We start from the raw sequence: 14686 nt of genomic DNA on the forward strand, positions 1-14686 counted from the left end.
TGGAATCAAGAAACCCTAAATTGAGTCAATAGCATGTAGCATGTAATAAAAAATCCCTAGCTTCGAATCAATGTTCCTCTGAATCGCAATCTTCCTTCTATTATTTTCCCTCCTAATTTATGATATTCCATTTTTCGTCGTTGAAGGTGACATGGAAGGATGAGTAGAACATCAATAAGTTTGGAAGATTGAACAATCGCTTTCATGAGCTCGAGGATGAGATCAAAAGCGCCAAGGTAACCATAATTTTTTGTTTCTTTTCATTTTTCTTTTTGTTTATTTAGCTCTGTTTGAGTTTAGTTGTTAGTATATGAGTAGAATAAGCACTCAAATGCATCCTTATAGTTTATAACTTGATGAATTATTTTATTGTTGGTATTGTTGCTGGAATTCTGGTTGCAGTTTATTGTTCATTTTATTGTTCATATTATTGTTCAGTTTATTATTGGTAATTTGGTATTGCTGGTTATTGATTTATTGTTCAGTTTATTGAGGTCAGTTTATTGTTGGTAATTTGGTATTGCTGAACCTTTCCAGCACCGCCGAACCTTTCCAGTATATTGTTCAGTTTAGGGAAATTTCTTCTGATTGTTGGTTCACTGATCATTGATTCATTGTAATTAAGTAATTTGACTAATTTCTATTCAATAATCATTGATTCATTGTTGCTGGTTGTTGTTAACTTGTTATTGTTTTATTTGTTTTTCATTGTTTAGGAAAATTTATTGTTTTATTTATTTTATTGTTTTACTTGTCACTGATCATTGATTTCATTGTTGCTGGTTGTTGTTTTATTGTTGGTTCAGTGATTGTAAGTTCTTTTATCTGGTATAGTACAAGTCAGTTAATATTATGAGATATTAATTTTTATTTAATATTCTATGTTTTGCTGCTCCTGCTCCTGCTCCTGCAGTTCATCCTGAAAATTGGAATCCTATATGGTCTGTTTCAAGGTCAGATTGATTTTAGTTATAATGTTTCACTATGTGATTTGTTTTTTAATCTATTCATTTAACTTTTGGATTGTGGTTATATGCTTTTACACAAGTAACCTGTATCTGAGAGTAGTTGTAGATGTTGGTTACTTTTCTATACATCTTTCTAATGGTCTATACTGAGCTTTTTAATTTACGAGCATACTCACAGGGCTTCTTTCATTTATGGTGAGTGCCTTCTTTCTATTCTAATTAAATTCTTATTCCTTTCATTTCCTATCTTATTTCTTTGCTTGGAAGATAGTTGTCGTGACTCACCAAATCAGAGTTATGGGGGTAAAAAATGCAAATTATTGTTCCTTTATAGCTTTAGTAGCTTGCAGTTGGTACCTTGCCATGTATGAGATTTTCTTGCGAGTTTTTTATATCTGATGGACTTCATTCTTTCAGATGGACAACAGCCCAACCACTGGCAGTGTAAACACCACCTCTGCCGAGAAGCAGCGTTTAGCAAAATCTTCCCTTTCTTTCAATTGCAAGAAGTAGGTCTATTGCATCATCTTTTCCCAAGTCACCATAGAATTTAGTAAGGTCTCTACAATTTGTCTCCCATTTTCTTTAATTGTTGCATTTGAATTCCTTTTATCGTTAAATTTCATTAGATCAAGACTTTGTTAGCTATTGTGTATTTGTGTTTGTCGATTTCAATGTTATGACTTTATGAAATAGTATGGTAGTATTTTTTTTAATTGACTGAAAAAACCGAACAAACCGAACCAAACCAAATCGATTTTAATTGGTTTCGAATGGCTTCAATAAAAAAACCGAACCAAACCAAACCGCAATTTAATAAAACGATTGGATCGGATGGTTTTTCTCTCAAAAACCGAACCAAACCGCACCGCGAACACCCCTACTTTGCGGTTCACCCTTAATATAGAAGGGGAAGCTTCCAAGATTGAAACCGGTTCAACCAAGCAACTTCTTCTCCATCCAAAAACAGCAGCGGTTCGGACAAAGAGAAGAGAGAGAAAAAACCAAAAACCAACATTCATGTACTTCTCTCAACCCTTTTCATCAAACTCCTTCAATCTGAACCCTTGATCTTGTCTTTGGCTCCAAGAAAGGATTCGAACCCTTGATGATCTTCTGACCCAGGACAGCTTCTTGCCTTTCATTTTTACTTCTTCCTACGTGTAGCTCAGCGGCTATCTTCTTTCTTGAACAAAAATGGAAATGAACTTTTGCAACTGAGATTTACTTCTTCACCAAGGCAGATTGTTTCTATTGTTGGCAAATAAGATCTTGAAACTTTTCTTCAAATCATGCCTTCAATGAAAAAAATCTTGCTTTGCCTTTCTTCAGATCTTCACTTATGAATTGAAGAAAGATCTTCACAAGCCTTTCTACTTGATAGCCTTTTTCTTCCATAGCTTTCTGATAACTTCTTCACTCTTCTTTTCTGATGATTGACATGACCGAATACAAAGAAAGAAGAGAGAGAAGAGAGAAAGCTTTCAATGCACAATTAAACTCAATTTAATTTTATGTTTCGGTTACCAAGAAGTGCATTTAACCAAATTAAATTTTAAATTCCAATCACAAAAAATAAGTAACCGAACCAAGCCTTGATCCATTTCTTTCTTTCTTCTTCAAATTCGGATCAATGCTTTTGTTAAACAAATTTGTGAAGTAAGTTTATATTTGGCTGAGCTCTTTTAATGACTAAAGCAGGTTTGCTTTGATTGGGCCAAAAGAAAATAATTTATCAAACAAACAATTGGAAGCAAATATTAATTTAATAATTTTTTAATCAATATTTTAATAATATTTGATCACCAGTTAAATATAAATTTTTCAAACTCAACAGATCTTTAAGGTTTAAAGTGTTCTATTTGAATCAAAAAAAGTTTCATTTAGTTTCAATGTAGTCCCACCATGAGGTCAAAGTTAAATAATTAACAAAATGACTTACATGACAGTAGTATAAGAACAAGATCGATAATTTAGAGAACAAGTACATACAAGTTCCAGAGGTACAAAATTAATTGTGGATGCATCAATACCTTTATTTATTATTTTTATTACAATTTAAATGAAATATTTTCTATAGAACTATGGAGAATGATAAATAATTGATTTTGTGCCTTTGGAACTTATACTTGTTCTCCAGATTATCGACCTTATTCTTGTACTGCTGTCATGTAGGACATTTCGTTAATTATTTAATTTTGACCTCACGGTGGGACTAAATTGAAGTTAAATGAATTTTTTTTATTTCAAATAGAACACTTTAAACTTTAAGAACCAAAATAGAATTACACCCAAACGTAAGGGACCAATTTAGTACTTTACCCTAGAATTTTTTTTATAATTTGAATTTATAATAATTTTTTATGTTGTAGCACGAAAATGTTATTTTTCGTATTCTTTTTAGATTTTTCTTTGACATTTATTTGTTTTTTTTCTAGTATATACAGATTTTCAATGATATCTATAATAGTAAGTTTAGAATATTTATTGGCTTGTGTTTGTGTGATATATATTGAACAAGTTATTTTTAATAAGAATAATTTAAATAGTATAAAATAAAAATACCTATTAATATTTTTTTAAATCTACTCTATCAAATAATGTCTCGAGTGATACAAATTCAAAATAATACTAAAATAAGTATAATTATAAGAATCTTAAAATATAATTATATGTAAAGTACTACAAAAAGTTAAAAAATTATAAATAATAAAAGTAATAAGAGTTTTTTTTCTATAAATTTGTTTTTAAAATATAATAAATATTTTTATTTTGTAATTATCTAATAGAATCATTTTTAGGTACATAGACTCCTCTTTATTTATTGGTGTAAATATTTTTCATAGGCAAATCACGAATTGTGAAATGAAATAATAGTGTTAAAAATTTTATGTATGATATATAAGTAGGTCAAATAGGATGAAATTTAAATATTTTATAACTTAAAATTTATTATGATAATATTATTATTATGATACTCTTAATGTAGATATTTATTACATTAAATACTTTATATTTTTATTGAAAAATAATATGAAATAAGTTAATTAATTAATTATGCATGGGAGTTATAGTTTTATTTACTAAAAGTTGATTGGTTAATTTTTAAGATTTTGTCAAGTAATTAAAATGCAACTCGTAAGTTGAGTAAAATAATCCAAAAAGAATTTCAAATTATTTTTTTATTTCTAGTTTCTAGAATATTTATATTTCTTCTTTCTATTTTAAAATAGAATATTTATTCAGTTCTATTTCGAAATATTTAATAATTTAAAATAAAGAATTAAAAAAAATATTAATAAAATAATTAAAATTATAATAATAAAAAAGAACTTTGTTGTTTAACTTAATTTTTGAATTTCTATGGAAAAAAATCGGAAAAATCGGTCTCCCCTCTTTTTTATTGTATGTAATTTGTTCGATTTTTCAGCATCATTAAAAGAAGAAATATGGCTTAAATATAATGTACAAAGAATTGGTATCAACTTTTATATAATAAAAATAAATAGATAGATTATAATTTTTATGTGAGTAGTTATCTTATATGTATATATCAAATAATAATAATAATAATAATAATAATAATAATAATAATAATGATGGTGAGTATAAATATATTAAAGCTAAAGAAAGTTGGTATAAATGATAAAAATTTGAAACATATTTTAAAAGAATAAGATAAAAAAAACTTTTTTTTTTTGTACTTGGGTTTGACTTTTGCTTGTTAAAATAAAACATGGTGTAAAGGAGACAGTGTTTGGTTGGTCATAAATTAGTTTGCAGCGGTGGAAGTGGAGAGTTCCAGTGCATATGCATGCATGCATGTTCAACCTAGCTATAACTCTTTGTCCCAGCGAGCATTAACTGCTTCCACATCTATCAAACTCCGATCCAACATTTAAAGTTCCTTCATGCATGGCATCTAGTACGTACGTTATATAAGCCCATGCTCTTTCATATATTTATATCCCTACAACTAGAGTAGTAGTAGAGTAGCAATGGGAGAGGGAGAAGAAAAGGAAGACGTAACAGTGACATGGCAGAATTTGTGGGTTACTGTTGCAGATGGAAACAAAAGGAAACCAATTCTGCAGGGTCTCACCGGTTATGCTCAACCGGGGAAGCTTTTGGCCATAATGGGTCCTTCTGGCTGTGGCAAATCCACACTTCTTGATGCCTTATCAGGTTATTATTTTATTGATTAGCAAATATATTAGGATCATCTGCTGCTGTGCATAATAACTTTCTTTTATCTCTTCCAGGGAGATTAAGCTCTAGCGTCAAACAGACCGGTAAAATTTTAATCAATGGCCACAAACAAGCACTGGCTTATGGAACTTCGGTAAACCAAACTACAATTTCCCCTTCCCATATATAAAATTATAACTAGTTAAGAGTTCAAATTGTTAGAGAAACAATAGCTATCGAGAAAGTTAACAAATTGTTGTTTAATTTATGAGAAATTAGTTTCTAAACCTTTTTAATTTCAACAACAAAATTACTATATATAGAAGAAATCAACACTTATAATTAATCATTCAAACATAATGTTTTTAATCCAACAAGAGAGAGGCAGAATAAGTAAAAGCTAGAGAAAAAACACAGCTAGCTGAATTTTAGTTAAAAAAAATTAGTTACTTTAATTTTATCACTACAAGTGTTTATTTGTTGTTTTTTGTCCGCCATAGAAGAAATTTAAGAAATCAATTTTTGGCAATTTACTAGTTTATATATTTGTATGAATCAGGGATATGTAACACAAGATGATGCTATGCTGTCAACTTTGACCGCTGGGGAAACTTTATACTACTCAGCTCAGCTCCAGTTTCCAGATTCCATGTCCACTTCTGAGAAGAAGGAACGAGCTGATATAACACTGAGGGAAATGGGACTCCAAGATGCCATTGACACAAGGGTTGGAGGATGGGGTTCTAAAGGCCTAAGTGGTGGACAAAAGAGGAGACTCAGCATCTGCATTGAGATCCTAACACGCCCAAAGCTTCTGTTTCTTGATGAACCAACAAGTGGACTTGATAGTGCAGCTTCCTATTATGTCATGAAAAGAATTGCAAGCCTAAGCCTAAGGGATGGCATCCAAAGAACTATTGTTGCTTCAATCCATCAACCTAGTAGTGAAGTCTTTGAACTCTTCCATGATCTCTGTCTTCTGTCTTCTGGTCAAGCAGTATATTTTGGTCAAGCGTCTCATGCTAATCAGGTTAGCCACCAAAATTCTTATGCAGAACCAACCAGATAGATATTAATATTATATAATGAGAATTCTTTTTTTATCCAAGCGCAGTTTTTTTCTTCAAATGGCTTTCCTTGCCCAGCTCTCCACAATCCCTCTGATCATTACTTAAGGATCATAAACAAAGATTTTGACCAAGTAAGCAAGTAACCTTTACTTCTGACTTTTACCTCATCATTCTACTCAACTCTTGTCCTTCTTAAAGATATTACATGGGTTTGAAAAAGGAAGAGAGATAAAAATTTCTTGTTATTTATTCAGGATGTTGAAGAAGGTTTTGGATTCGGAGTTACTGCTGAAGTAGCAATTGACATCCTTGTAAAGTCTTATGGGTCATCTGAGATTAAAAACCAAGTTAATAATGTAGTGGCAACAATAACTGAAAGTGTAAGTTCATGTTACATTCCTTACCTATATCTCTATGCCAAATATGAAAAACTAACCTTTGCATACCTACAGAATTCAGGAGCAGTTGGGAAGAAGAGGGTCAATGCCACATTCCTCACTCAGTGCCTCGTTCTTATGAGAAGATCTTCGCTGCGATTGTTTCGCGACTTGAGCAATTACTGGTTGCTTCTTGTTGTCTTTATTGCAGTAGCTATTAGCATGGGTTCCATGTTCTATAACATTGGCTCAAGTAATGGATCAATTCAAGTAAGTAAACTATGAAAAGCAATTAACATTATGACTTGTAATGCACAAGGTTAACAAGTTAATATAATATCTTCATGCATGGTTCAGGGAAGAGGGTCTCTGCTTACTTTTTTGATATCAACTCTGGCTTTCATGGCTCTTATTGGTGGATTCGCTCCATTAATGGAGGAAATGAGGGTAAGATTGCTATGCTCCTGTTCCTGTACTTTCTTGTATAAATTAACTAACTGAAAATATTTTCTCTGATTGTTGTAGGTATTTGAAAGAGAGAGACTAAATGGTCACTATGGTATTATTGCTTTTCTCACAGGCAAAATATTCTCAGCACTTCCATATATGCTAATGATTTGTCTAATTCCTGGAGGAATAATATATTACCTCTCAGGGCTGCAGAGAGGTTTAGAACACTTTGTGTACTTTGCTTCTGTTCTGTTTGCCATTGTGCTTTGGGTTGAGAGCCTCATGATGGTTGTGGGGAGTATGTTCCCCAATTTCGTAACCGGCATGAGCATTGCCGGCGGAATTCAAGGACTAACCATCTTAACTGGTGGATTCTACAGGCTGCCAAACGATCTTCCAAAACCATTTTGGAAATACCCCTTTTACTACCTTTCATTCCTTAAGTATGCTTTCCAAGGATCTTTCAAGAATGAATTTGAAGGCTTAAAATTTTCCATGGAACAAGGTGGAAGTGCAAAAACCATTGTTAGTGGTAGAGACATTTTGACAAACACATGGCAGGTGGAAATGGGGCATTCCAAGTGGGTTGATCTTGCCATCATGTTTGGGATGATTCTTGTTTATAGGGTTGTGTATTTGGCTATTACAAAAAGCAAGGAGAAGTTGAAACCTCTTGCTGCTTCCATTAACAATCACCCAACAAAAGTTTTCACGAGAGAGATTAGAATTAATGATAGAGCAAGCCCTGTATCTGAAAACCATGCTATCTTAGAATAAGCTACTTGTGCTTGAGTTCAACCTATCTTGCTCAAGTAAATAAGCCTTTCGTTCTCAATGTTTCATTATGTTATATCATATTTTTGTCAACATAACAACGATTTAGCTTCTCTTTCTCTTAATTCATGACTAAATTACACTCTAAACACGTTCTTCAAAAAATCGGATTCGTCCCCCGTTTTGTTGTTAGCTATTTTTTTTTTTCGCTTTTGCCCTAACCTAATCAATGAAAACCCTACCTTTCATTTAATGAGCACTAGATGTCGTAATTTAATTAAAAAAAAATAAAATAAATAAATAAAATTTGTACAAAATCTTCTTTTAGGTAATTTTTTTTTTTTGGACAGCACTGAAAACTGAGCAATTTTTTTCTCATATTTAAACAATTAGAATGTGAATTTTTTTTAAACATGAATCTCTTTTAAATTTATTTAATTTTTTTGTATAAACCTTCTTTTTTTATTTTATTTTTTTATGCTATTTTTTTATTTTTGGATTCACCAAGAATCTAACTTTATACTTTTTGGATATAAAACTCTATTTTTTCAGCCTGACAAATCAATAGATTTAAAATCTAAATATTTGTTTAAAAAGATAATGAATTGACTACTAGATCAATTCAAGGTGGTTGATTTCTTATGTATTAAACTTGTTTTTTTGGGATCAAAGTCTCTCTTATTGAAAGTTTGTTAAGTGAGGAGTGGGTTTGGGGTGTGGCCCAGAATTAAGTGTGGATTCAAATACAACCAAACTTGATGAGCTACTGTTGGCTTTCATCATTAATGGCTCTTTGTATTTGGGCCGTGTGAATGAACACCCACCCCAATCAGGTAGGTTTTCTGGCTATAAATCACTCCCGGTTATAATACAAGCTGTAAATGATGTGTCTCCACTCCATTCCTTGTATGAATGAAGTAACGGTATGTCAATAAGTTGGACCCTTCTACATCACTACAAACTTTCAACTAAGGAGGCCTATCCCTATCCCTATCCCTATATGTGTTAGGTAGGAGTAGTAGATATGAAAAAATGAGATGGAGATACGTTGTTACCTTTATTGTTTTCTAATTAATAATTTAATAATAAAAGTAATTCCATTAATCTATATAGTGTTACAATATGAATCAATTTGTATACGCTTATCACCTGTACTAAGTTGTTATCATTATCAAACTTATTTAAAGATCCCCATTTACCTAACCATATGTAGTTTTAAGTCAAGACAATATGTTTCATTGAAAATACGTGAGACAAATATGTTTGAGGAAAATGAAATTAAAGGAGAGAGTATTAGAATGTTTTCGGAAACATATAGTAGATACATACACTATCATGCACGGATAGAACACGGACACGGGACACAATAGGACACGGACATGTCAACACACGAATTTTAAAATTTTACAAGATACGGGGACACACTTATATATAAAATATAAAGTATTTTTTAGATAAATCATAATAATATTTTGATATTTTATTGATATTAAAATATAAATTAATTTTTTTAATTATTTTTAAAGTCTTATTTTAATTATATAAAGTATTTAAATTTTTTTTGCTTTAATAAATAATAATATATACTATTTTTAAATTTATTTCAAAAATACATGTTAAGAATAATGCTGGACATGCTAATATGTGACGGTATTTAGGTGTGTTCAAGTATGTCTAGCAAATTTTTTTTTTTTTTTTTATTATGACACGGTTAGACACGGTAGATACGCGTGTCGACGAGTGTCGATGAGTGTCGTGTCCGAAATGTGTCCAATAGGCGGACACGACAACCGAACAAAATGTCCGTGTTTCATAGTACACATACATTATACTAGTTGTTATTTGTTAATTAACCCAAGTTTATTAATCAGGAAATAAAACCGAAAAAAGAGAAAAAATTGGTTGCTTCATGACGTGCTTATGACGTGACTATATATGCTGGTCTTCATCACTTATTACTCTTACCAAACAACAACAAAAGTTGGTAGTATATAACGATATATTCTCAGTTACTAAGAAATGTTATATATACATATATCATCTTTGTATACATTTTTTTATGAAGCATTTTATTGCATGGTAATTAGTGCATAGTGATTAATCTCAATATATAAAACAATATATAATAATAATTTTCTTAAACAAAACATGACCAGGAAGTAAGAGAATTCTCCAATTCACATATGACAATAAGGAATCCAAGTATATAGTGAAAGAACATTGATTTCTTTGACCTTCTAAGCTAGCTCTGATCTCCATTGTCATATTTTCACTTTCCTACTAGCAATTACTACATAATAGACAAAACATGTTACTATATAGTAGGTAGCCTTGGCAGATTCAGTGTACCAAATTCTCCTACCTTCCCCTACTAGTGCACACTCTTCATCACTCTCACACTTGCATATTACTCTGATCTCACAATGAGCTCTATTCTTCAGCCTCATGTTAGTGATTGTGAATTACCAAACAACATGCTACCCGTTTTGGAATATGAGACCACATTTGAGGTGGAAGCCATGAATGAGGTGGATCATCAAGAGGAGAAGGGGGTTTTCATAACATGGGAGGATCTATGGGTGACAGTCTCAGATGGCAAGAATGGAAGGAAAGCAATACTTCAGGGCCTAAAAGGTTATGCCAAACCAGGGCAACTCTTGGCTATAATGGGTCCTTCTGGTTGTGGAAAGTCTACTCTTCTTGATGCCTTAGCAGGTAATCCTTTTTTCATATCAACATTTGGTTTTGTGCCTTTAATATTTTAAATCATTTCCACTCTAACATCTAAAATCTTATTTTTCACTTTTAAATCAAGTTAAGTATCTAGTTAATACTTACTTTTGAGTATACAAATAACATGACTCTTTCATAGTTTACTACCAAACCAAACTAAATATCAGACTTTGATATTATATGAGTCATTTGATTGTGAAATTATAACATGCTACTACTATTCATCATGAAGCCTTAAATGGTTGACATTCTTAAGTCAAATATACTATAATTGTCCACAACTAATGACACTTTTAGCATGCTGATGTCACAGTCAGTCAGTCACATATAACACTTTCAAAGCCACTCAAAATCTTTCACTTTTAGCATTTTTCCCTTTTTTTTTCCTTAAGTTCCAGTTATAAAATGAAAGTGGTAAATACTAAATCAGTATTCGAAAGCTTCTGATACTAACAAAATGATAGCTAACTTTTGTTATTGGCAAAATAGCCCCTGAAAAATTTTAAAATTTGACAAAATCACCTAACGTGAAACGATGAGGTCACAATGAACAGAAAACGCTGATGTGGCAGCCCGAAGAAAGCTCCGATGATGGCGATGTTTCCGGCGACCTTCTTCTTCTTCGTGTTTGCTGCTTCTTCTTCATGAACACGCCGCTGCGTCCCCTTCTGCTATGGCAGCTGAAAAAGAAGACTATAATGGTACGCCACTGCACCTCGTCGCATTCTTTGTGTTCGCCGCTTCTTCTTTAACATGCCGCTGCGTCTCCTTTCGCGTCCCCTTCTGCCAAACCACCAAGAAGAAATTGAAAATGTCGCCAGAGCTCTCTGCCATCATCGTCAGAGCTCTCTTCTGACGGCCAGCGTTTTTTGTTCATTGTGACGTCATCTTTTTATGGTTTGGTGATTTTGTCAAATTTAAAAATTTTTCAGGGACTATTTTGTCAATAACAAAAGTCAGGTACTATTTTGACAGCGTTAGAATCTTTCGGATACCAATTTGTATTTACCTCAAAATGAAATTAACTAAAGTATCCTCATGTGTTGCAGGGAGATTAGGTTCAAAGTCAAAGCAAACTGGGATGATCCTAATCAATGGCCGCAAACAAGCACTGGCATATGGAACATCTGTAAGAATAATTTTCTAGTCTTTGTTAGACAATATAAACTTATTTTTTTATACATACTATTAAAGAAATATCTATATATATTAATCTTTTGTTTTTACTCTAACTATATGAAATCAAATCAGGCATATGTCACAGAAGATGATACTATCTTGACAACACTGACAGTTGGAGAAGCTGTATACTACTCAGCCCAGCTCCAATTACCAGATTCCATGTCCAAATCAGAGAAGAAGGAGAGAGCAGAGTTCACAATAAGAGAAATGGGCCTGCAAGATGCCATCAACACAAGAATTGGAGGGTGGGGATCTAAGGGAATTAGTGGTGGACAAAAGAGGAGAGTTAGCATTTGCATTGAGATCTTAACACATCCAAGACTCTTGTTTCTTGATGAACCAACAAGTGGACTTGATAGTGCAGCCTCTTATTATGTTATGAGTAGAATTGCAAGCTTAAATAAAAAAAATGGAATTCAAATGACTATTATTGCATCAATCCATCAACCAAGTAATGAAATCTTTCAGCTTTTCAACAATCTCTGTCTCCTCTCTTCTGGTAAAACAGTCTACTTCGGACCTGTCTCAGCTGCCAATAAGGTTAGAAATCAGTATCGTTTGTCCATGTATGTATTTGTTGCTGCAAATCAATGGCTTATTGAATTCTGTTTTTGGCTGCAGTTTTTCTCATCAAATGGTTTTCCTTGCCCAAGTCTCCAGAATCCTCCTGATCACTTTGTAAAAATTATTAACAAGGATTTTGAACAGGTAGGTAGAATATGAATCATTCTAAGATCTTTACTGAACATTGAACAACAATTTATTTTAAAGGTTACAATGATAGATTACAAAGAAACTTAACCAATTTATCTCTTTGTTTCAGGAGGAGGACCCTGAGAAAGGATTAGCTAGAGGGCTAACCACAGAAGAAGCAATTCATATACTTGTTGAATCATATGATTCATCTGAAATTAGTCACCAAGTTCATAAAGAAATAGCTCAAATGAAAAAAAGGGTGAGTACAATTTTTTGAAAATTGATCTGATGTCCATATGCAGTACAAATTGTACAAGTGCTGAAAGTCTTAATAATGGATGCAGGACTCAGATGCAATGGAGAAGAAAAGTCATGCTGATTTTTTAACACAGTGCATGGTCCTTACTAGGAGATCTTTTGTGAACATGTATCGTGAAGTAGGCTACCACTGGTTGCGCCTACTTATCTATGGTGCTCTGGCTTTAAGTCTTGGTACCATGTTTTTTGACATTGGCTCAAGCAGTGAATCAATTCAGGTACACAAATCAACTTTGAGACACATAATGCACAAAATTCAGCAATCATAGCTAAATCTTAATTTATTTGATGTCAGGCCAGAGCTTCACTGCTTGTGTTTGTTGTTACATTCCTTACCTTCATTACTGTTGGTGCATTCCCTTCTTTTGTGGAAGATATGAAGGTAAAGTACTATTTCTGTTAAAAACAAACTATGTAACATAATTATCACCACCTTATTATGCACACTTACATACTATTTATCCACTATTGAATATGATCATGTCAAATTACTGAATATGTTGGTGAAATGATCCATAATTAGGTGTTTGAAAGAGAAAGACTGAATGGACATTATGGGGTAACTGCATACACCATTGGTAACACATTATCTTCAGTTCCATTCTTGCTATTGATGTCACTCATCCCTGGAGCAGTGGTTTATTACTTGGTTGGACTTCACCAAGGACACCAAGAATTCATCTACTTTACATCTATACTCTTTGTTTCTGTCTTTTTGGTTGAGGGTCTCATGATGATTGTTGCAAGCATTGTCCCCAATTTCCTGCTAGGCATAATCTTCGGCACCGGAATATTGGGAGTGATGATGTTGGATGGTGGATTCTATAGGCTTCCAAGCGATATCCCTAAACCGTTTTGGAGATACCCTTTGCATTACATTTCATTCCACAAGTATGCATACCAAGGATTGTTCAAGAACGAGTTTCAAGGCCTAACATTCACCGGCAATAATCAAGATGGAGGAGCTATGATAGACATTAGTGGGGAAGAGATACTTAGAAACTTGTGGCAAGTGGAAATTGATTACTCAAAATGGAATGATGTTGCTATATTGATAGGAATGGCAGTGACATACAGATTGTTGTTCTTGGTGATCATCAAGAGCTTTGAGAAAGTGAAGCCTATTATTGTGACAGCAATGAATAATTGCCCGCAAGCAAAGTTCAGGTTCACTAAGGTGACTAGACTAGGAGCAATGGCATGATTCATTTGCTTGCTTGCCTTGCAGAACCATAATAATATATAATATAATTATATATTTGCTTAGTATATTAATGTGTGAACTGAGGTTATTATAATACTTGAGAAGAACTGTATATAATTATTTCTTTTTTAAGGAGATCAGATACTGAGTAATAGTGGTTATGATTATCGTATGGATTACAAGATTGCATTACCCTTGGATGAATAAATCTGAAACTTGCCTTCAACACTCAAGCATAATTCCTGATCTAATGAGGAACTGATTACTCAATACTTATGTACCAATCAACAATAATATATATACAAATTAAAATCACCAAATAAATCACAAACCTAGCTACTATAGATTTAATTTGAAAATAATTATAAGCATACAGTTAGATTTAATTTTGGGTTTATGCTTGATGACTTAGTGCAGAGTTATCATCATTATTCTCCATCACTAGTGTTGCTCGCGTGGGTGACCCTGAAATGAATGACATAAAAAATGGCTTCGACTTCTCCGTAATCTTGATGATCAAGAAGAACAACACTCGATACTAGCGTGTTCAAAACCGATTGGAATTGAATTAAATCGATCAATCAAACCGAAAAAATTGAAAATCGAATAAATAAAAAACCAAAAAAATCGAAAAAACATATTTTTCTGTTTTTACTTTTTATTGCGGTTCAGTTCGGTTTTCGACTCTGACAATGAAAACCGAACCGATATTATACAAAATCCTAA

At 32.5% G+C, this 14686-nt stretch overlaps 2 protein-coding genes across 5 annotated transcripts; both read left to right on the plus strand.

The window, feature by feature from the left end:
- The first annotated feature begins 4938 nt into the window (after positions 1-4938).
- LOC107631649 (ABC transporter G family member 1) lies at positions 4939-7940 on the plus strand. Of its 2 annotated transcripts, XM_016335165.3 has the most exons (8): positions 4939-5153; positions 5231-5310; positions 5716-6186; positions 6271-6357; positions 6481-6606; positions 6679-6873; positions 6961-7050; positions 7129-7940. In XM_016335165.3, exons 1-8 carry the CDS (start codon positions 4967-4969, stop codon positions 7828-7830), a joined length of 1938 nt encoding a protein of 645 aa, XP_016190651.1. In that variant the 5' UTR covers positions 4939-4966; the 3' UTR covers positions 7831-7940. The 2 variants fall into 2 exon arrangements, with proteins under 2 accessions (XP_016190651.1, XP_016190650.1); XM_016335164.3 differs by having other exon boundaries at positions 4956-5153; positions 6481-6873.
- Positions 7941-10029: 2089 nt separating this feature from the next.
- On the plus strand, positions 10030-14127 carry LOC107631648 (ABC transporter G family member 1). 3 transcript variants are annotated; one of them, XM_088508657.1, is made up of 9 exons: positions 10402-10542; positions 11115-11520; positions 11610-11689; positions 11812-12282; positions 12364-12450; positions 12566-12697; positions 12783-12974; positions 13052-13138; positions 13280-14127. In XM_088508657.1, exons 3-9 carry the CDS (start codon positions 11642-11644, stop codon positions 13958-13960), a joined length of 1698 nt encoding a protein of 565 aa, XP_088364783.1. In that variant the 5' UTR covers positions 10402-10542; positions 11115-11520; positions 11610-11641; the 3' UTR covers positions 13961-14127. The 3 variants fall into 3 exon arrangements, with proteins under 3 accessions (XP_088364782.1, XP_016190648.1, XP_088364783.1); XM_016335162.3 differs by lacking the exon at positions 11115-11520 and having other exon boundaries at positions 10034-10542; XM_088508656.1 differs by lacking the exon at positions 11115-11520 and having other exon boundaries at positions 10030-10542; positions 11812-12450.
- Positions 14128-14686: the final 559 nt, after the last annotated feature.

Source organism: Arachis ipaensis, chromosome B3 (assembly GCF_059453495.1).
Source record: "Arachis ipaensis isolate K30076 ecotype BB chromosome B3, ASM5945349v1, whole genome shotgun sequence".
Classification (NCBI taxonomy): Eukaryota; Viridiplantae; Streptophyta; class Magnoliopsida; order Fabales; family Fabaceae; genus Arachis; species Arachis ipaensis.

Bases quoted from the DNA above. Each gene is read 5' to 3' on its own strand.
- LOC107631649 (XM_016335164.3), top strand. From the start codon at position 4,967: ATGGGAGAGGGAGAAGAAAAGGAAGACGTAACAGTGACATGGCAGAAT. The intron at 6,187-6,270 runs GTTAGCCACCAA...ATCCAAGCGCAG, and splicing joins AAGCGTCTCATGCTAATCAG to TTTTTTTCTTCAAATGGCTT. The intron at 6,358-6,480 runs GTAAGCAAGTAA...TTATTTATTCAG, and splicing joins TAAACAAAGATTTTGACCAA to GATGTTGAAGAAGGTTTTGG.
- LOC107631648 (XM_088508656.1), top strand. From the start codon at position 10,251: ATGAGCTCTATTCTTCAGCCTCATGTTAGTGATTGTGAATTACCAAAC. The intron at 12,698-12,782 runs GTGAGTACAATT...TAATGGATGCAG, and splicing joins TAGCTCAAATGAAAAAAAGG to GACTCAGATGCAATGGAGAA. The intron at 13,139-13,279 runs GTAAAGTACTAT...ATCCATAATTAG, and splicing joins CTTTTGTGGAAGATATGAAG to GTGTTTGAAAGAGAAAGACT.